Below are 20887 nucleotides of genomic sequence, written 5' to 3'. Positions count from 1 at the left end.
GGCCGGTCCCGGCGCTCAGGGCCCCGCCGAATCAGCTGCCCGGCACCCCGAGTCGGTGAGCCTTCCTGTCTGTCCCTGCTCCGTCTGTCTGGCCGGCCCAAACAATTCCGCCCCTTAGCCTGGATGCCGGCCGCGCCTCCCGAGGCGCGCCTTGCGGAGCAGACCAGCGAGCCTAGATCAGGGGGGCTCAGCTTCCCTGGGACCTGTGGCTGACACAGTGTGACCTTGGGAAGTTTTGCCTGCTGGGCCTCAGTTTCCCTATCGGCTCCAGGGAGTTGGGGGTGGGAAGTGAATTTAGTGATCTGGATATCCCCCTCCCAGCTCTCGCATCTTGAGGCTCTGTGACACGGGGCAGCATGGGGATGTGGGAGGGTCCTTAACAGTCTCCATGTTACTGCTCCCCACAGGTCTTGGCCATGAACTCCACTGGAGGAAGGAGGAGGGAAGCAGCTGGGCCCAAGGGTAGAAGGGCTCACAGACCCCCCCGGGACCAGGTGCTCCCCTCTCCACCCTCACCCCTGCTCCCAGTGTGGGAGGGCAGGGGAGGGCAGCTCTGAGCCCTGCTCCCTGGGAAATGCTGATGGCATGGGAGCGGGACCTGCTGGGTCATACTGTTCCCAGGAGCACAGGGACTGCTGTCCCTCTGGTCTCCTTCTGCGGCAGGTCACTCAGATTTCAGGGTGAGCAGCTGGGAAGGCAGGGTCACCACTGAGACTGAGGGTCAGCGCTGGGCTCTTTCAGGACCGAGACGTCCAGCTGTCCAAGGCTCTGTCCTACGCCCTGCGCCATGGGGCCCTGAAGCTGGGCCTTCCCATGGAGGCCGGTAAGTGGACGTCTTAGGGGCTGGGCCCAGGAGTGCTTAGAGCCCAGGGAGTAGAGTGAGCCGGTCGGTAATCGCCTTCCGCCATGGTTCCTACCACAGTCCTCGGGGCCAGCACAGTAGGTACAGGGAAGGCTGAGGCCCAGAGCCCAGGATCATGTCTAGGGCGGACTGGGAGAGGAGCCTGTGTCTGGCCAGGCCTGGTGATACCTCCAGCCCAGTGGCCCAATAAACACACCGAGATTGGGCACTAGGGGTGTTGGGGCAACGGATGTTTATTGAGTGTCCACTCTGGGCTGGGTTCTGTCCTCAAAAAGGTCCCTTGATCTTTGTGACCCTCTGTGAGACAGGGGGGTCCTGTCTCTCTGTGAGACAGAGCCTATTTCATGTAAGGTGAGGGACTGAGGTCCAGAAAGGGGGGGACTTTCTAAAGGTCACACGGACTCTGGCCTTTCGGTTTGAGGCTCCTCCTGTAAACTCTGGCCCAGGCCGGAGCAAGGTCAATTCCTTACCACCCTGCCTTCCCACAGATGGTTTCGTGCCCCTGGACGCCCTCCTGCAGCTGCCCCAGTTCCGCAGCTTCTCAGCTGAAGATGTTCAACGCGTGGTGGACACCAATGTGAAGCAGCGCTTTGCCCTGCAGCCAGGGGACCCCAGCACCGGCCCCCTCATCCGGGCCAATCAGGGTCACTCCCTACAGGTGGGTACTAAGGGGACAAGTGGCAGAGCCATGTGAGACCCCTGCCTGTGAGGGGAGGGTCACTGCTGCCCTTCCCCCCACATCCATTCCAGGTGCCTGAGTTGGAGCTGGAGCCCCTGGCGACCCCACAGGCCTTGCCCCTGATGCTCGTCCATGGCACATTCCGGCAGCACTGGCCGTCCATCCTGCTCAAGGGCCTATCCTGCCGAGGAAGGACACATATCCACCTGGCCCCAGGGCTGCCTGGGGACCCTGGTGTCATCAGTGGTCAGTGCCCCTCCCCCAAGCTACTCCTACACAATCTGTCCTTCCAGGTCCCCCTCCGAGGGTCATAGCCTCTTGTCTAGGGCCAGCCCATACGCTGCATGCAGGAACAAACCCCCTCCCCACCCACTGAAATGAGCCCAGGACCCCAGCCCACCCAGGTTTGATAACTACAATCCAGACACCCCAGGCCCCAGCTCCAATTGTCCACTCAGGCATGCGGCCAAATTGTGAAGTGGCTGTGTTCATCAATGGGCCCCTGGCCCTGGCAGGTGAGTCTGGACACAGGAGGGACCACCCCAGGCCTTCTGAGAGGGCTTGAGTCACAGGTCTGGCTTTGTCTGCAGATGGAATCCCCTTCTTTCGCTCTGCCAATGGTGTGATCCTGACTCCAGGGAATGCTGACGGCGTCCTGCCTCCCAAGTATTTCAAGGAGGCCCTGCAGCTGCGCCCTACCCGTAAGAACTACCACCCCAGCCAGCCTGTTCTTTGTGCCTGAAGCCTGTGTCCTCTGCCCTCACCTCTTTCCCAGCTTGCAACCTCAGACTGACTTAGCTCTCCCTTCTCTAACGAACTCTCCTCTCTGTCTCAGGAAAGCCCCTCTCCTTGGCTGGTAATGAAGAGACAGAGCACCAGAGAGACCCCACGCATGGCTCCAGAGGAAGAGGGATGACCCAACAATAAAATATTTATTTTTTTAAAAATGTATGAAACTCAGTTATCATCCTGTGGCTGCAGCCAGTCTTCCTCGTGTGCTCAGGGACTTCAGCTGGGTCAGAGGTGTTGGTCCTGGCCACTCAGACAAGGGAAGGGAGGGTGCTGTGCAAATGAGGGCCCACCCTCCCGGAGGATGGCAGGGTCTGACCCAGCCAGGACCCTGGTCTACACAAAACCAGTGACAGTGAGTGAATGGGTCCAGCTCGGTCGTTGCATGTCTGGAGAGGGTGTGGATGGTGAGTCCCAGTGGGTGTGGACTTAGGAGTGGTCATGGCAGGTGGTGAGCAGGTGGGGGCAGTGAGACAGGCTTCAAAAGGCCTCGTGGCCTCCCGTGAGCTGCAGGAAGAGGTCCTCATCCAGCTCCTCCCCCCGGGCCCTCTCCCTCGTGGACAGGAAGATGTAGCCCCCAATGTACTCATGCACAATGCGGCAGCTGGCGGACACGCAGCTGAAAGCCACGTTGATGTGCTCGTCAAACTCGATGGCCACCTGTGGGGCGGGCGGTCAGAGGGCTGGTGCCTTACCCCTGGCTGGGTCCAGCCCAGTCCCAGGTCCCTCCCCCGACCCTCACTCCGGGCCCACCTGCCGGATGTCCCAGTTGACATTCCACTGGCGCATGTTGCTGAAGCGCCAGGTCTTGACCACGTCGCCCACAGACAAGTCAATGCGGATCAGCCGGTTGTTGGCGATGCCCAGGATCTCATCTTTCCTGCTGCCCTTGAACCTGGTGCCCAAGTGGAGAGTGTGAGGGGGGAACCCCCGACTCTGCATGGCCCTGGAACCCACCCAGAGAGCCTGGTGTAGCACTCAGGAGCAAGCTGGCAAGTTAGTCCCTTAGTTTCTCTGGGTCTCAAGTTCCTCATGGAAAATGGGGCTTCACTGATGTAATCACTATGATAGCATTTAGCAGCGTCAGCCAAATAGTCCATGCCTTTCAATAGGAACATTTTTTCTTTTTTAGCATCATCCTCAGCTTGTTCCTGTCTACAGGCTCGGAAAGTGGGCAGTCAAAGGGGGTGCTCCCTTCACAGCAGCCACTCAACCTTGTCCTATAGACCAGCTGCCCACGGCCCAGAGAGAGAACGGTGTGTGGCATGGCTGGGATGGGTGCAGGGGGCCCACCCACTCTCGGCCTGATCGCTGTCTAGTGTGTGCTGCACAGGTGCAGGATGGAGGGGGTGTACACGGGCTGCCCTCAGTAAGGTCTACCGTCCGAGGACAGGAAGGAAGGCTTCACATGGTGCCCCCAGGCAGCAGGGGAGGGCTGTGTCTTATTGAGCAGGCTGGGGTGGGGCTCCTACCTGACCACAACATAGGAGATGCTGAAGTCGGGGAGGGACTGCCAGGCCTGGATGAAACGCAGCTGGGCCTCAGACAGCGAGAGCTGGGCCACGTTCTGGTGGGCTTCCAGGATCCGTGGAGTGAGCTGCAGGACCATGCTGGTGAGGGGCTGCCAAGGTCCCTGAGACCCTCCTGCCTGTCCCCATCAAGGAGACAGGATGTGGAGCCTGGGGTGGGGACAGTGCCCAGCGTGGGGCCACTGGAGTGCACCCTGTCTGCATTCAGCCGCGTGAGCTGACCCAGGCCCTGAGGAGGACGGGGCAGCTGGACTGTGACCCCTCCCAGAAGGTTACACCCAGTCTCAGGACCCGGGAAGGAGAAGGAGCGAGTGAGGGCGTGCGTTGCCAGGGGAAGGCTCTGTGGAGATCCAGAGGTCGAGGCTGGCCAGGTAAACCCTCTGGTCATTCCCACCACCCACTCTCCCTGGCACCTGTTTGGCCTTGAACTTTCTCTGGAAGCGTGGGGCCACAAGGCCATAAGGGTTGAGGCCCTCAGCGGAGGCATCGGGACCCTGGGGATGGTTGCCGGAGCCCCCGCCGCCGCCGCCGCCTGTCCGCTGCAGGCTGAGGAAGGCCAGGATGGCCTGCACCTCGCTGGAGTAGCTGCTGTCCGCCATGGTGCGGCCCTTGGAGGCCAGTCGGCAGCCAGCCATCCAGCGGGCATACTGCTGTTCCTGGGGTGGGATGGGCGGGAAGAGAGGTGAGGACCCTGGTCTGACCCTGACCCTTGCCCCTTGCCTGGCCCCGTCTCGTGCCCCTGGCTTGGCCCCGCCCAGCACCCATTTAGCTCCAGCCTCCAGGGGCCCTGGTCCCGGCCCTTCACGCACATCCTGGCACCGCAGGTAGATCTCACTCATGCCCTCAGGGGAGGGCACCAGGAGTTTGATGCAGAACTTCTGGCCCGAGACGTTGACATCGGGGACCACTTCACAGCCTGGAGGAAGAAGGGATGAGCCAGGAGGCTGGGGAGAGGAGCCCTGATGCGAGGGCCCTGGGTGAATGCCAGCCCTGCACAGCGGCCTAGGGTCAGAGGGCATCTTCCAGCCCCTAGTTGGAGACAGGTGAGAGCATTCACCTGGCCAGTCCCAGGTGGGTCAGATGAGGCCCCTGCATGCCCCTGCCCCACCCCTGCCCTTGTCCCGCAGACCGCCATCACTCACCCTTGAGGTTGAGCTGCTGGATGGGGTCCCCGGGGGCCTCTTCCTGGCTCTTGTAGTAGGACAGGGTGGTCTCCTTGAACACCACCCAGTGCTGGCGGTACCCCTTCAGAGTCAGTTTCCTGGGCCTGAGGGTGTGGCGGGAGGTTCAGGACAGGCCACCTCCCTCCCCACCATCCTCTCTCCACACTGGGCCTGCCTCCAGCAGGGCTGCCAAGGCTGGACCCAGACTCACCGGAAGATCCGGAGATGGTCCTTGAGTTCTGGGATGGTGGTGAGGCTGTCCTGGGGAGAAGAGGAGTGAGGGGGGGCGCCCAGACCCTGCGCTCAGCCCTGACCCCAGCCCTTGACTGGAGCCCCTCCTCACCAGCATGTCCGTGGGTGCCGACCCCTCCAGCTTCACCTCCAGGTTGCTCAGGGCTGCATCCAGGTCGTCCAGCCCTGAGTCTGTGCCCGCCGGTTCGTCCACCTCCCCGCTCTGGGACAGCTTGTTGATGTGGTACTGGAGGGGGCGCGTGGCCAGGGACGGCTGAGCCGGCAGGTCATTTGCCCAACAGGGCTTCCCCTGATGCAGGGTTCCCGCTGGAAGACCCTGCCCTGGGCCTGGCCCGCACCCACCCCCCAGGGGCCCCCCGGCCTGCCCGGCACCTGTAGGGCTGCAAACACCATCATCTCCTCCTCGGTGCAGTCAATCTCTTCCAGCAGCAGGTCCCAGCGAGCCTGCTCGTACAACTGGGTCAGCCGCACTGGGTCTGTCTGGAGGGAGGGGCAGGCTGGGTTGGTTGGGTGACATCTGTCCTGAGCACCCCATGCACCCAGCTCCCCACAAGCCTCCGGCCTCAGCCCGGCTTGTGCTGTGCAAGCTCATGGAGTGGTTCCACATGGGCAGCAGACCCCAACCCCAGCCTGCCAACCCCATCTGCCCAGGCAGGCGGCGGCTTCTTCCCTCTAAACCTTTCTGGGCAGATATTGACTATTTGTCTACTGTGTGCCCTGCGTGAAGGGACAAGGCTGGGGCTGAGTAAATCTCTCAATAAATAAGTGATTCAAAGCGATAAAGGAAGTAACTTCCAAAGCAGGGGCTCACTCGTGTGCTCAGGCAAGAAGCCCACAAGTTTGATGGTGATGAGAAAGAATGGAACTAGGGTTTGGGGGTGGGGAGGGCTGCTACTCCCCAGAAGGAAGCATTCCGGGAAGGCTTCCCTGGGGAGGTGGCTTGCTGTGCTGACACCTGGGAATGACAAGGAGCCACTGACGAGAAGAGTGGTAGGAAGGACATTCCAGAGAGAAGGAGCAGGGAGCTCAAAGGGACAACCCCAGTTACCCATGGAAGTAAGACTAAGCCCACACTCCCTCTGAAACCCACCAACATCAATAGCAAAGGCATAACAAGGATAAAGGCAAAAGAACTAAGAAGAGAGAGGGGACTAAAGCAGGTTGAGAGATACTAACAAAATTTTGGAAGACGAAAAGCACAAACATGGACAGGGACTGAGTTGCAGGGACGGAGAGCTGGGTTCTCACACTCTTTTCCCTCTCTTGTTCTACGGCAAAGGCACTAATGAGTTTGGAAAAATCAGAAAGCAAACAGCAAAAAGAACTAAGACCTGAACAAAGGCATCCCAGTTCATGTTGTAGACAGGCTCAGGTCTGGGAGGTGAAGGTGTTAGTCGTTCAGTCGTGTCCTACTCTTTGCAACCCCATGGATTGTAGCCCTCCAGACGCCTCTGTCCATGGAATTCTCCAGGCGAGAATACTGGAGTGGGTTGCCTTGCCCTTCTCCAAGGGATCTTCCCAACCCAAGGATTGAACCCTTGTCCCCTACACTGCAGGTGGATTCTTTACTGTCTGAGCCACCAGGGAAGCCTTTCTGTGAGGCGAGGGTGGGCTCAAATGAGGCCCATAGAAAGTCTGTGAATGGAACAGTCCCTCCCTACTTCCTGCAGCTGAGTGACTCCCTGCTCCCAGCTGGCATCTGGTAGAAACCAGAGATTTACTCTCTCAAGATGCTGAGCCAGTGCATCTGGCACTCCCGGCACAGCTGGGTGGGAGTACGTGGTACTGAAAACAGCTGAATGAGGAGAAAGTTGGCATTTTGAAAGATGAGATACCCTCAGCCCTTCTCCATTTGCCATCAAAGACATTGGCAATGAGCCTTCCATTCCCCGGTCAGGAGATCAGAGCTTTCACTGCTGAGAAGCCAAAGAGAAATCACCCAAAATGAGGGGCATTCCTGCCCCATTTTCCCCAGGAGACCCTCCCAAATGCCAAGCCCTATTCATCCACTCAGGTTTCTAATTGGCTTCTTAGAGCCTTACTAAGTATGAAAGAGCAGGCAGGGATTATCCACATTTAACGAAAACTGCTGGCATGAACTATAGTCAGGGGGAGAAAGAACTTGGAGGAAATAAAGACAATGTAGAGAGCAGAAAAAAACTTTAAACACTAGTTGAAATCCTTACAGAGACAAAATTCTGTGCTCATAAAACAAGAACAGGAAGCTATTTTGAAAAGGAATGTAATCATAAAGGTATAGTAATTAAGACAACATGGTATTGACAGAGACAAACTGATCAATGGAATCAAAAAGAGTTAGAGCCAGGGACTTTGCTGGTGGTCCAGTGGCTGAAACTCTGTGCTTCCAGTGCCGGGGGCCCAGGTTCCAGCCCTAGATCCCACACGCTGCAGCTAAGAGTTAACATGCCGCAAATAGTCTCGCGTACTGCAAGGAAGATCAAAGGTCCTGCATGTTGCGAACTAACGCCCGACACTCCCAAACAATTCTTAAAAAATATCTTAAAAGAGAGTCAGAGAGAGACTCATGTATGTTCACCTTGGGGCAAGGGAAATCTCGCCATCACTGGGGAAAGGATGTTCTTTTCAATAAATGGACCTGGGTCAATTGGATACCCATATGATTTAAAAAAAAATTTTTTTTAACTAAAAAAAATGTAAAGTATTTGTATCTCTGCCTCTTACGACATACAAGTTCCAGCTGAGTTGCAGATCTGAATAGCAAAGTGAAAACAGTAAAATCTTTAGAGAAAAATAGGACTACATCTGTGCAATTTTAGAATAAAAGGTTTCTTAAACAGGATGCAAAATATATTAATCATGAAACAAAAATATGACTCAGACTATATTAAAATTAGGAGCTCGTGTTTCTCAAAATAAACTACTAAGAGAACGAAAAGGCAAAGTATTCTGTGCTTTGTGAAAATATATTCACAATATATTTATCTGTCAAAGTACTCTGCACAGAATATATGAAGAACTCCTACAAAGCTATACGAAAAAGATAAGTACCTCAGTGTAGAAACTGGTAAAACATTGGACAGAAACTTCACGAAAGAGGATATCCAAAGGGCTGATAGTCATGTGAAAAAGTTCCCACCTTGATTAGTCATCAGGGAAATGTACATTAAAGCCACATAGGAAAGCAAATCAGTGGTTGCCTGGGTGTGGAAGAAGGAATGACTGCAAATGGGCACTAGAGAACTTTCTGGGGTGATGGAAATGTTCTAAAATTGGATTGTGGTGATGGTTGCATAGCTGTATCTTACTACAAATAAACTGCTTACAGTGGGTGGTTTTTATGGTATATAAGTCATATCTCAGTAAAACTGCTTGAATAAACAAACAAAATACCATATGAGATACTATTACACACCCACCTGAATAGCTAAGATGGGAAAGGTAGGAAATACCACGCACTGGTGAATTTGTGGAGCAGCTGAAACTCTCATCACTGCTGGTAGGGGTATATGGGGTGTAGTTATCTACTACAGCTAGACCAGTGCCTGCCCTATAACCCCTGGTGGCTCAGAGGGTAAAGAATCTGCCTGCAATGCAGGGGACCCGGGTTCACTCCCTGGGTTGGGAAGATCCCCTGGAGAAGGAAATGGCTACCCACCCCAGTATTCTTGCCTGGAGAATTCCATGGACAGAAGAGCCTGGTGGGCTATAGTTCATGGCGTCAAAAGAATAGGGCACGCTTTCACTTTTCAAACTAGTGCGTGCCCTACAACCCAGCAATTCCACCTCTTGGTGTATACCTTACAGATACTATGGTATATGTTCACCAAAAGACATATCCTGGAATGTTCATAGTGTTTCTATTCATAATAGCCCAATCTAAAAACTGTACAATGCCCATCAACAAGAGAATGGAGGACTTGCCTGGTGTGCTGGGTAAGAGACCTCCTGCCAATGCAGGGGACACGAATTTAATCCCTGGTCTGGGAAGATTTCATATGCCATGGAGCAACTAAGCTCATGCTCCACAACTGCTGAGCCCACAAGCCTGCACACGGCAGTGAAGAGCCGGTGCAGCCAAAAATTAATAATAACAAAACAATAGAATGGAGAATTAAAATCAATTGTGGTGTATTGACAGCCTGAAATATTACACACCTGTGAGAAATATGCTACCCTATATGCAACATGGATGAATCATACAAGCATAATGCTGAGTGAAAAAAATAGACATAAAGGAGTATATAGAATGTGTGATTTCCTTTATGTAAATTTCAAATATGGGCAAAACTAATCCATGGTGTTAGCAGTAACATTAATGGTTCCCCCTGTGGGAGATACTGCTTGGCTTCTGAATGCTGGTAAAGTTCTATTGCTTGATGTGTTGGTGACATTTGTGAGTATTTCTAAATGTATACGACACTAAAAAATAAAAAACACTAAAAAGGGACAGTCAGAAAATAAGAGCTCTTAAAATTTAAAAAGACAGTTGCAGAAATTATAAAGTCAATCGATCATTTGGAAGATCAGTCAAGGAACTTTCCAGAAAGTAGAACAAAAAGACAAAAAACATGAAAAAGGAAAAGAAAAGATAAATATCTAATTTTTTCTTGTAAAAATAAATCCAGGAGGTGTAATATATACTAAGTTCCAAGAGGGAAAAAAAAAAAACAGAAAAATGGAAGGCAGTAAATTATTAAAGAGTTTGTATTTCCAGAACTCAAGGACCCAGGCTTCTGATCTGAAAGGGCTCAGCAAGTGTGTGGGACAATCAAAGAAGAAAGATTCACATGAGGACATACTATTGAGAGATTTTTTTTAAACATCAAGAGATAAGGAAAAGATTCTTTTGTGTTTTGTTTTTGGTTTGGCTGTGCTGTGTGGCTTGTAAGATCTCAGTTTCCTAATGTGGAATTGAACCCAGGTTATGGCAGTGAAATTGCTGAATCCTAACCACTAGACCACCAGGCAACTCCCAAGAAGATTCTTAAGTTTCTGGGGCCTCTCCTACTCCTCCAAGAAAAATTGAAAGGGTCACATATGGAAGGGCTGAAAATTAAATGGAGTTAGATTCTTCAACAGAAACACTAGAAACTCGAGGACAATGAGAGGTTGCTTCACAATTTGGCAGGAAAATGTTTCAAACCTAGAATTATGCAAACTTTCATGTGAGGGCAGACCAGCGACCTTTTCAAACACACAGGATTTCAAACCACTTAGGGAAAGCTATTACCAGTTTGCCATTTTAGGGCAAGTCATTGAAATAGAAGCTCCATTGAGATGAGGGAGTCAGGAATCAAGAAGTCAACTATAGGAATTACCAGGAAATAGTGAAGGGAAGTTCAAGGACAGCAGTCAACCAATGGGTCTAGATTGCCGCCATTCCACAGTTCTCTCCAAGATGTAACACTGGTTGATACCCTAAAGTAACCAATCATTTTGAAAGGGGCATTGTGCTCCAGCTGCAGTGTTGGAGGGACTGGGTTATGTTGGAGGAACATCCCACCTCATCACTCTGAAGAGCTCTCATGGCAGGCCACAGATTCACGGAGAGTGTCCAGAGAGACTTTTGGCATCTCACTTCTAATTGTGCACAGATAGGCAATTAACAGATGGTAAAGAATCTGCCTGCAATGCGGGAAACCTGGGTTGGGAAGAACCCCTGGAGGAGGGCATGGAAACCCACTCCAGTATTCTTGCCTGGAGAATCTCCACAGACAGAGGATCCTGGAGACAGTCTATGGGGTTGCAAAAAGTCAGACACGACTGAGCAACTAAGCACAGCAAAGACAGTTAACAGAAAATAAATAAACCATGAAAGGAAGTATAGTCACTCTGTGGCTTAGCTCAGAACGCTATTTATATGTGTTACCATTTACAACTGCGCTCATGTTGTTTTAACCAAAAACTACAACACAGCTCAGTTGGGAAGATGCAAAAGAGGTGTATGTTGTAGGGGAAGGAGGGAGGATATAAGACAGCTAAATTTTCATCTTTCATACAAAGTGAATAGATAATGCATGGAATGAAAAAAATCAAGGGAATAGACATGTCTAAGCTTGTCATCTAGAGGCAAACACTAGAATAAAAAGCTAAAGACTTAAAACCTACAGTCTCTAGGGATCAGAAATCTGGGATAAGAAGAGGTAGAAAGGAAGCGTTTTTCTGTTGTTGTTATTACTATTGGGACTATTCAACTCCTTAAGCTGTTATTTTGATTAAACATAAAATTTAAGGGATTTTCCTAGTGGTGCAGTGGTTGAGACTGTGCTTCCACTGCATGGGGTACGGATTTGATCCCTGCTCAGGGAACTAAGATCCCACATACCACAGGTGCAGCCAAAACACAAAACAAAACATTTAATTTACAAAACAAAGAAAACAGGAAAACCAAATGTGTTTTAGATAGTGGATAACAGACCACCCTGAACAGCAACCACTAATCGCTATGAAACAAGTGAATGAATGGTGAGATTTCCCCAGCTTGCTGCCTGGAGCAAGTGTGAGTGCTGCAGGCGAGAGGAGGACCTCAAATGGAGCCCAGCATATCCCCCAAGGTGAGAGGTGAGCAGGTGCAGCTGAGAATTTGGCGAGTCTAAGGCAGCTAGAATTCACAGGGCAGAGGGCTGCAGAGGAGAGAACTGCACAGAGGGAACGTTCTGCATGGAATCAGCAGAGGGCTCCTTTTGAGTCTTTAGCTGATGAATGAGTGTACGTGTGTGTATAAGAAAACAAGCCCAGGCTGATGGAAGAAAACACTGAAAGACGCACGTGGACATTTGCCAGAGCTCACACCAGGGTGGGAAGAGTTCATACTCCCAACAGAGACTGGAGAAACCTCATCATATGTATACAACATCAGAATACTCAGGAGGCTCTTGCCTCAGTAATAGGGTAAATTTTTGTCCGGTCTAATTAATAATTGCCTTTGCCTTTGTGCATGCTCAGTTGTGTCCAACTCTTTGTGACCCCATGGACTATGGTCCACCAGGTTCCCCTGGCCGTGGAATTTTCCAGGCAAGAATACTAGAGTGGGTTGCCATTTCCTACTCCAGAGGATCTTCCTGACCCAGGGTTTGAACCTACATCTCTCATCTCTCATCTCTCATCTCTCATCTCTCTCTCTTTCTCGTCTCCTACATTGGTATGCAGATTCTTTACCAATTGGCCACCTGGGAAGTCCTAACTAATTATTATAAATTACAATTATTAATGTTCAAAGCAAACCTTAGAAGGATCAAACTGTTTCCAAGTGCCTTAACTTTATCCCCAAATAAGATTTTAAAGTATTTAAAAAACCCAGCACGTAAGAGCATAGGATTTGTAGTGTCTGGTATCAAATTAAAAATTATCAGGCATGAAAAGAAGCAGAAAAATACAACTCATAATTAGGAGATAGTCAGTAGAAGTAGATCCAGAAATGACACAGACAATAGAATTAGTAGACAAAAACACTAAAAAGGTTTTATTTTTTTGGCCTTGCTGCATATGCGATCTTACTTCCCCACCCAGGGATGGTTTAGTCTTAACCACTGGACTGCTAGGGAAGTTCCTAAAATGTTATTTTAAATATATCTTGTATGTTCAAGAAGATAGAGGAAAGCATGACCATGTCAAGGAGAGATGGAAAATGTTAAAAAGGTCAAAACTGAACCTCTAGGCAGGGTATTAATGGCAGATTAGACAAGGGAGAAGAAAAGCTTCGTAAACTTGAAGATAGAGCAATAGAACTATCCAAAATGAAACACAGGAAAATCAGACTGGGGGAAAGAAAAACCTGAACAGAGCATGTGTGAACTGTGGGACGATTGTCAGTGTCTAATTGTCATGTAATCAGACTCCCATAAAACGGAGGCGCAGAAAAGATACATGAAGAAATAAAGGTCGAAGATTTTCCAAATCTGATGAAAACTACAAACTCAGATTCCAGAGGCTCAATGGACCCCAAGCATGAGTAACCTGAAGCAAACTAAGGAATAGGATCATCAAATTGTTTAAAGCCAGTGGTAAAGAGAAAACCGTTTAACAGCGGTCAGAAAAAGACACATTACCTACAAAGGAACAAGCCACAAGACTGTGAGGCAGTATTTTTAAGGAAAAAAAAATACTGACCGAGAACGCTACATCAAAGAACAGTATTTTTCAAAATCAAGGGCAAAATAATGACTTACAGAGACAAACAAAAACTGAAAGAACTCATCACCAGTAGATCAGCTTGAAAAGAAATGTTAAAGGAAGTCCTTCAGGCAGACAGAAAATGATACCAGCTGGAAATCCGAACCTATACACTGGGATAAAGAGCGTAGGAAATGGTGTGTGTGTAGGCAGAGAGGAAAGACTGCTTTTTATATTTTAAAAAATGGATTTGCAGGACAATTGACTGAGGGAACTGTCTTGTGTCTTGACTGTATCAGGTCAAGGTCCTGATCATGATACTGGTTGGGGGTAACTGGGTAACCAGTGCCAGGTGTCTGGGATCTCATGTATTAGTTCTTATAACTGTCTGTGAGTCAACAGTTACCTCAAAACCAAAAGTTTAATAAAAAATAATGGACTGGTTATTAAAGTTTAAATAATTACAATGGGACTTCCCTGGTGGCGCAGTGGATAAGAATCTGCTTATTGATGCTGGAGACATGGGTGCAATCCCTGGTCCAGAAAGATTCTACATGGTGCGACTAAGCTTGAGCACCACAACTACTGAGCCTGTGCCCTAGAGCCTGGGAGCCACAACAAGAGACGTGTAAGTGCAGGGTTTTTGCCATGAGTCCGTGGTAGGAGGAAGCACTGGGCAGACAGGGAATCAAGAGTTTTGTTTCAAACAGAAGTTGAGATGCCTGTTAGGTGCCAGAGCAGAGATGGCCAGTTGGATATGAGAGTCTAGGGCTTGAACACAAGTCTAGAGCTCAAGGAGGAAGGTCTAGGGTGGAGGTGGTAAAACTGAGAGCTTCAAGAGCACAGAGATGATCCTTAAACCCAGGAGGCTGGAGCTTCCGGGGAGAGAGGGTGGAGAGAGGAGCCTGGAGAGGGACCCCTGGGGCCCGCAACTCCCAGAGGCTGTGGAGACAGGAGGAAGGGCAGAGAGGGGCAGGGCAGCTGTAGACCTCCGAGCAGCACGTGGGGATCCTAAGCAGTCAAGTAAGAAGTGGACTGGGGCACTTCCCTGGTAGGCCAGTGGTTAAGACTCCATGCTTCCACTGCAGGGGCCACAAGTTCCATCCGTGGTCGGGGAACTAAGATCCCGCATGCTCTCTGCGCGGTATAGACAAAACCAAAACAGCATGGAGGGCTTGGTCACCTCAACAGGATGGGGAAGAAAGACTCCAGGATGGAGTTGGCTGAGGAGAGAGAGGGCATCAAGAAGTACCCACTGGAAAGGCTTCTGGGGAGCAAAGACACGGCACCCCAGGATTCTGTAGACAACGATGCTTACACGCTTTGCAGGGAAGTGGGGACAGAGAAGCGGGGCTTTTGAGCCTGTTTGTTGCCATGCCAACGGCAGGCAGGGAGGGAGCTATACAGGTGTCTGCCTGCAAAGCTTCACCCCTCACCTGCCCTGGTTCCTGCTGGTCCCAGTGCCGCTGCCTACAGAAAGCCTTCCCTGAGCCCAGGTGCAGGCGTCTTTCACTTGAGCAGGCTTCCCAGCACCTACCACGGTCTACACTGAGCTGTCTCTCCCTGTCGACCCTTGAGGAACAGGCCTTGGCATCCACGGGGGCCCAGCACCATGTTGGTGGAGCTAACCAACGGGGATGTGGACCGACAAACAGACAGCTGGACAGACTCCCACAGGTGTCTAACCTTCGCGGAGCCCAGACCTCTGACACAAGGTCCCCCGTGTCCCACTGACCCAGCCTCCCTTCTCCCTGACCCGGCCCACCTTGGGATCCAGGTCAAAGAAGCTGTAGTACTTGAAGCGCAGCCAGAGTGTATCCCCAGCCTTGACGCCCTGCTGCATGAGGCACCGCGAGGAATCCAGCCACCTGGACCAGAGCACAGCCCGGGGGTCAGGGCCGAGCCAGGGGCAGCGGGGCGGTGGAGGGGGCCGGGCTGGCTCGGGGGCAAGCACGCACATACAGGAAAGGGGGCCTGGGGACGAGACCGAGCAGGCCACAGGGGAGGGGGTGGGCTCTGGGAGCAGGACACGTGGCGTGGGGCACCAGGGCGCGTGCAGACCTGGGGGGCCGCGCACCTGCTGTGGAGCTGGGTTTTGTCCAAGAGGGAGCTGGGCCGAGGCAGGCGCTGCAGCAGAAGGGGGTCCGGCGGGGGCTGCGGCCGGCTCAGCATGTGGTAGCAGGCCTCCGTCTGGGCACTGTCTGAGAAGTGGGCTGGCATCCCCCGGAACGACGCAGGGGCCACGCCTGGAGTGTGGGTGGGGGTCAGCCAGGCCCCGTACGCCTCACCCACCCACCCAGGCCTCTCCCAGGTGCCCCCCTCCCCGGCAGCATCCCTGGGCTGCCCCAGCCTGCGCTCACCCCCGACCAGGACGACCTTGGTCAGGTCATACACCTCCTCCTCCGGCTCCTTTTCTTTCTTCTTCTTCTTCTTCTCGGGAGCCCGGAGCAGAGACAGCTCCTCAGGGTGCCGGATACCTGAGGGGAGCTGGGGCCTCAAAGCGGGGCCAGGGTCCTGCCCTGTGACCTCCCGCCCCACCCATGGGCAGTTTGGGGCGGGTCCCAGCCCCCCAAGCTGGAGGGGGAACAACAGCTCGGCACGGATGAGGTGACAGTGGCTGGGCCTGGCAAGGGAGGGGACCTTCCCCCGGGCTGGACCCTGGCAGGGGGCAGCGTGGGTGCCACCCGGGGACTCACTGAGGAGCCGGCAGATGGCCACCATGGCCTGGAAGAGGGGCTGGGAGAAGCTGGCGCGGAGGCGCAGGGCCCGGCGGTTGGGCAGCCGCAGGATGACGGGCCGGTGCTGGGGCCCGAAGAACAGACGGGCGTCGGCCAGGATCCCGTATTTGTCCAGCGTCCAGTGGGTCTGCAGCAGCCACTGCCTTTTCTGTTCCCACCAAATGGCGTGGTCTGACCAGTCCTGCTTGCGTTCTGCAGGGCCACAGGCAAGGGCGACCACATCAGCCTAGGTGGGCCCTGTCCCCAGCGCTGAGCACAAGCCTGGGATCCAGAGGTGGTAACACCCCCTCCCCGGCCCAGGCCAGGAGCAGGGCCAGGCTGGAGGCCTAGGACTGAGGTCGTGGCAAGACGGCTGTTTGCTGGCTAACTTGCTGGTCCCCTGGCGGGTGGAAGGTGTCTGACACGGGCACGTGGCCGCGCCAGTACAGAGCACGCGCTTCCGGTCAGAGGTGCGAGCACCTCGAGGTCTCATGCAGCCAGTGACAGAAGACACACACTCCCCTCTTGATCCTCCCCCAGGAGCCTGAACCGGTGCCAGGTGAGACAAAGGAAGCGCCGCGTCCCCTAGTGTCGGAGCCCTTCCCGGGGAGTGGTCCCATCTCCAGCCCCAACTCCACTTCCTTCCAGCCTCCTCCCGCCCAGAAGCACCCGCTGCGCCTTCACTGTTCTTGGTTTTGCGGTACCCACTCCTGTCTCCTCATGGCCCTCTGCCCTTGTTCTCTCTTGCTGACCCCTCTCCAGGACGGCCCCTGCCCATCCCCATTGGTTCAGGAAGAGGACCCTCTTCCCTCTCTTTGGCCATGCCTTTTCCCAGGGTGAGGGGAAGCCGGTCTCATTTAATCTATGGCTACATCTTTCTGCTGTGAGCCCCAGGCCAGAAACCCACTGGCTAAGGGCCACATCCATTGGCTTCGATCATTCCAGAAACCTTTGTTCGCCTGCCTGCACGCCCAGCTCTGGGACTATGAATGCAGCAATCCTGAGTCCCAGCCCCCCAGGGGCTCCTCTTAACCTTGCTCTGCCTGACTCCGGGGGGGATGGGCAGCGCTTCCCAGGTGGCGCTAGTGGTTAAGAATCCACCTGCCAGTTCAGGAGACATAAAGAGACACAGGTTCAACCCCTGGGTCTGCCCCTGGAAGAGGAAATGGCAACCACTCCACTATTCTTGCCTGGAGAACCCCTTGGACAATGGAACCTGGCAGGCTACAGTCCATGGGTTGCAAAGAGTTGGACACGACTTAGTGGACAGAGGCGCCCCCTCCCCTCATCAGCTCCCCACAGACCCTGGGGACTGGGTGACAAGGGCCCTCCCACTAGGCTGCCTCCCATTCACCGTCAGCCACATTTCATCCACGGCAGTCCCGCCTCCACACTCTACCTCCTGTCCATCCTTACTGCCTCCAGCCCGCCCTGTTGGGAGGGGCCTGCCTTAGCCCAACAGCCTCCGCTGGGAACCTTTCCTGCTGCTCTCCACCTCCAGGATGGAATCCCAAACAGCCGACAGAAGAACAGTCCCCAGCCTTGTTCCTTGTCACACTCCAGGAGTCCTCCCTAGAGCCCCCCATGCTCACCCTGTTCAGAACACGCCCCGTGCCCCAGTGTCTTGCCTAGCTCCTCCCTGTTTGCAGCCCCTTCTCGGGATTCATGGGCTTCCCTTGTGGCTCAGCTGGTAAGAATCTGCAATGTGGGAGACCTGGGTTCGATCTCTGGGTTGGGAAGATCCCCCAGAGAAGGGAAAGGCTTCCCACGCCAGTATTCTGGCCTGGAGAATTCCACGGACCATATAGTCCATGGGGTCGCAGAGTCGGACACAACTGAGCGACTTTCACTGCACTTCACTCAGGATTCACACTGTCCCAGGCTGGGTGCGACCTCCATGCTGGCTTCCCCTGTGCAGCAGCCCACCCTGGCCCTGAGCTGGCCCCTAAAGGTTGGTCTCACCTGCCCAGCTGTTCTCCAGGCCCCAGGTTGGCACTGCCGGCTTTGCTGGGCATCAGTGACTCTGATGCCCTAAGACAGGAGTGGGAGTCGGTGGAGTGGGGACAGTATTTGCTGGGTGGGGGACAGGAGGAGCTGGAGGGACTCGACTCTGGGGGCCCAGCAGCCTGTGGAGGAGTGGCAACCACTCCAGTACTCTTGCTGGGAGAATCCCTTGGACAGAGGAACCTGGCAGGCTACAGTCCATGGGGTTGCAAAGAGTTGGCCGTGACTTAGCACGCACGCAGGCCTGACTCTGGACCCAACAAGGAGCACCAGGCTCCTTGCTGAGGCCTCTTGCTTTGCCGTGGACCGTCCCCCGGGGCCAGCTGGGCCTTCTCTTGGGGCACCTGGTCTTCACCCTCTCTGCCTTGCTCGGCCGGGCCTGCTGGAGTCTCTTCACCCGGTCTCCTGAGGGACCCTCTGCTGCCCACTTCTGCTTTCACAACCTCCTGGGGCCCTGCCTTCTGGAGGCTCCCCTCACTACCTCAGCCTTGCGGCCGGGCTGTCCGGGGGGCCCCACACTCTCCACAAGCCACTGACCTCCCTCCTGGGCCGCACGTGGCGGGGTGGGGGATGGATGGGCCTGAGGCAGCCCGCCCCCGCCCCGCACCCGCAGGGGCCCAGGTCGTGGGGTGGATGGGCCTATCGTGGGCCTGTCTTCCGGCTCTGGTTATCAGAGCCAGCCCGTCGCCCTCCCAGGAAGGGGCAGCCCCCACCCCAGCAGGGAGAGGCGATGAGAAGCCCCCTGTCGCCGGCCCTGCTCCCCTCCAGGGTTGATACCACAGGAGGCTCTGCTGTAACTTCCTGTGGGGGCAGGGCCGTCCCACCCAGGCTGGGGCCTGTCACCAGCATGCTGAGGGCTTCCGCCCAGGGACAGGGCGTGGGAGCAGGTCCCCGAGTCACCAGGAGCCCCTTCTGGCCTCCCCTTGGCCCCCAGAATGGGACCTCAGCCTCAGCCCAGGCAAGGCCTCTCCTGGCCCAGAGGACCGTGGCCGGGGTCGGGTCCTTGGGGGTCTTAGCAGAACCAGCTGGCATGGAGGAAGGGCGGATGACAGTGGGAGGGAGGGGAAGTTGACTTGGGGAAACGTCTTTTTTGGAACCAAATGATTAAGCTGGTGCCTGAGTCACTATGACTCCATTATCGAGGGCCACGCAGCAGGGCCGGCCCGGAAGCCCTGGGGGACCCGGTGGGCGGCGGGGGTCGTGGGCACTCACTGATCTCCTCCACAATCTTCAGGAGCACGCCACCGATGTGTGACTCCCCTGTGACGCGGAGGGTGAGCGACTCGGCCTCCGGGTCCTCCTCGCCTATGAACACGCGCAGCTCCCAGGACGAGTCGATGTAGTCCCCGGTGGCTGTCTTCATGCCTGCCATGGCTGCGGTGGCGCTGAGGAGAGGATGGGAAGGAGGCGACCGGGCAGCTGGGAGGTGGCCTGTGGTGCCCGGGACAGCAAGGGGCCAGAGGGCAAGCCTGCAGGTTAGAGCGCCGCGGCAGCAGCAAGACCCAGGGAGCTGGGTTGTTCCAGGTGAGAGACTCAGACCCCTCTCTCCATCACAATGGTTGAGTTTCGCAAGGGCCCCTCAAGAGACCACATTGCCCAGCCCTCTCCCTTTGTGCTGATGGGAAGATGAGGCCCCTAAGAGTAGGAAGGGGCTCCCCCAACACCACCCAGCTCAGTGCCAGAGCTGGGCCCAACGTCCACCTGCTTGCCCAGCCGACAGCCCAGCCCAAGCCCGCCCCGGCAGCTGCCCACCCTAGAAATGGTGAACCCAGGTCAGAAAACAGTCCCCATCAGGCCCAAAGCTCCACCCCAAAGCCACTGACGCCTCTCAAGGGCCGTGGAAAGTCCAGGTTGCCGCACGGAGAGAGGCGTGCTGGGCAGAGAGGGCTGCCAGAGGGCGAGGACGAGGAGGGTCCTTGGGCCTCCAGCTGCCCGCCGGCTTACCTTGCCTGCAAGGGGCTGGGGCTGCAGGTGTGTGTGTGGGGGGCGGAGGTCGGCGCGTCAGCCACTCCTGGCCGTGGCCCACACACCTGCAGACCGCTGTGTGCTTCCTCCTCCTCCGCTTTCTCTTTGGAGTTTCCTTCAGAGGGCAGCCCTCACTTATCAGGAGCAGGGCGGGCTCGGCCCCTCCCCAGGGCGGGCGGGCGCTGGGTGCAGGAAGCAACTGCCAACACAGCCCTGCCTCTGCTACCAGTGAGCACAGGAAGCAAGTGGGGCTTGTGGACCCAACACCCCACAAAGGGTCCCCTCATTTGGAGGGAGACTCGATTCAAACTAGAAAAGCCACCAGTTCGGGTTCCCTTGTAGGAAGCCATCCTCCTTCTCTGGCCGGCTATGAGGTGGGGTCTTCCGGCTGCCAAGAGCGAGAGCGGATGCATTGAAAGGATGAGATCTGGGTTATTTAGGGACCTGATAGGTCAAGCCAGAGGTTTCCCAGGTGGTGCAGCAGCAAAGAATCCACCTGCAATGCAAGAGACGTGCGTTCAATCCCTGGGTTGGGAAGTTCCCATGGAGAAGGAAATGGCAACTCACTCCAGGATTCTTGCCTGGAAAATTCCATGGAGAGAGCCTGGCAGGCCACAGTCCATGGGGGTCGCAGAGTCGGATACAATTGAGCACACACGCAGGTCAAGTCAGCTCAAGCCCAAGAATGCCTTTTATCACCACAAAGTAGATCCTTAAAGGCCCCAAGGGAAGCAACTTTCTTAAGTCTTTCTTGTTCCCAGTAAGGGACTATTTTCCTGCCAACCTCAGAGCTGCCCAGGGGAATAGCTGAACAGAAAGTGAAAGTCAAGTTG

At 54.5% G+C, this 20887-nt stretch overlaps 2 protein-coding genes across 2 annotated transcripts; one reads left to right on the top strand and one right to left on the bottom strand.

Annotated features, from left to right (window-relative positions):
- The first annotated feature begins 7 nt into the window (after positions 1-7).
- TRPT1 (tRNA phosphotransferase 1) lies at positions 8-2485 on the top strand. Its single transcript, XM_052661901.1, has 8 exons — positions 8-55; positions 408-494; positions 742-823; positions 1351-1520; positions 1613-1787; positions 2000-2056; positions 2132-2242; positions 2377-2485. Exons 2-8 carry the CDS (start codon positions 417-419, stop codon positions 2466-2468), a joined length of 765 nt encoding a protein of 254 aa, XP_052517861.1. The 5' UTR covers positions 8-55; positions 408-416; the 3' UTR covers positions 2469-2485.
- Positions 2486-2527: 42 nt separating this feature from the next.
- On the bottom strand, positions 2528-20136 carry FERMT3 (FERM domain containing kindlin 3). The gene is made up of 15 exons (XM_052661987.1): positions 20034-20136; positions 19302-19474; positions 16065-16298; positions 15729-15845; positions 15446-15614; positions 15134-15236; positions 5647-5754; positions 5366-5500; positions 5234-5283; positions 5002-5126; positions 4669-4775; positions 4273-4515; positions 3803-3927; positions 3084-3225; positions 2528-2990 (listed from the first exon to the last, which is right to left on the bottom strand). The coding sequence occupies exons 2-15, from the start codon at positions 19459-19461 to the stop codon at positions 2811-2813; spliced, it is 1998 nt and encodes a 665-aa protein (XP_052517947.1). The 5' UTR covers positions 19462-19474; positions 20034-20136; the 3' UTR covers positions 2528-2810.
- Positions 20137-20887: the final 751 nt, after the last annotated feature.

The sequence above is a fragment of the Budorcas taxicolor genome, chromosome 25 (genome assembly GCF_023091745.1).
Source record: "Budorcas taxicolor isolate Tak-1 chromosome 25, Takin1.1, whole genome shotgun sequence".
Classification (NCBI taxonomy): domain Eukaryota; kingdom Metazoa; phylum Chordata; class Mammalia; order Artiodactyla; family Bovidae; genus Budorcas; species Budorcas taxicolor.
The sequence above is the reverse complement of the archived record's forward strand: the minus strand, read 5'-3'. Positions and strand labels throughout refer to the sequence as shown.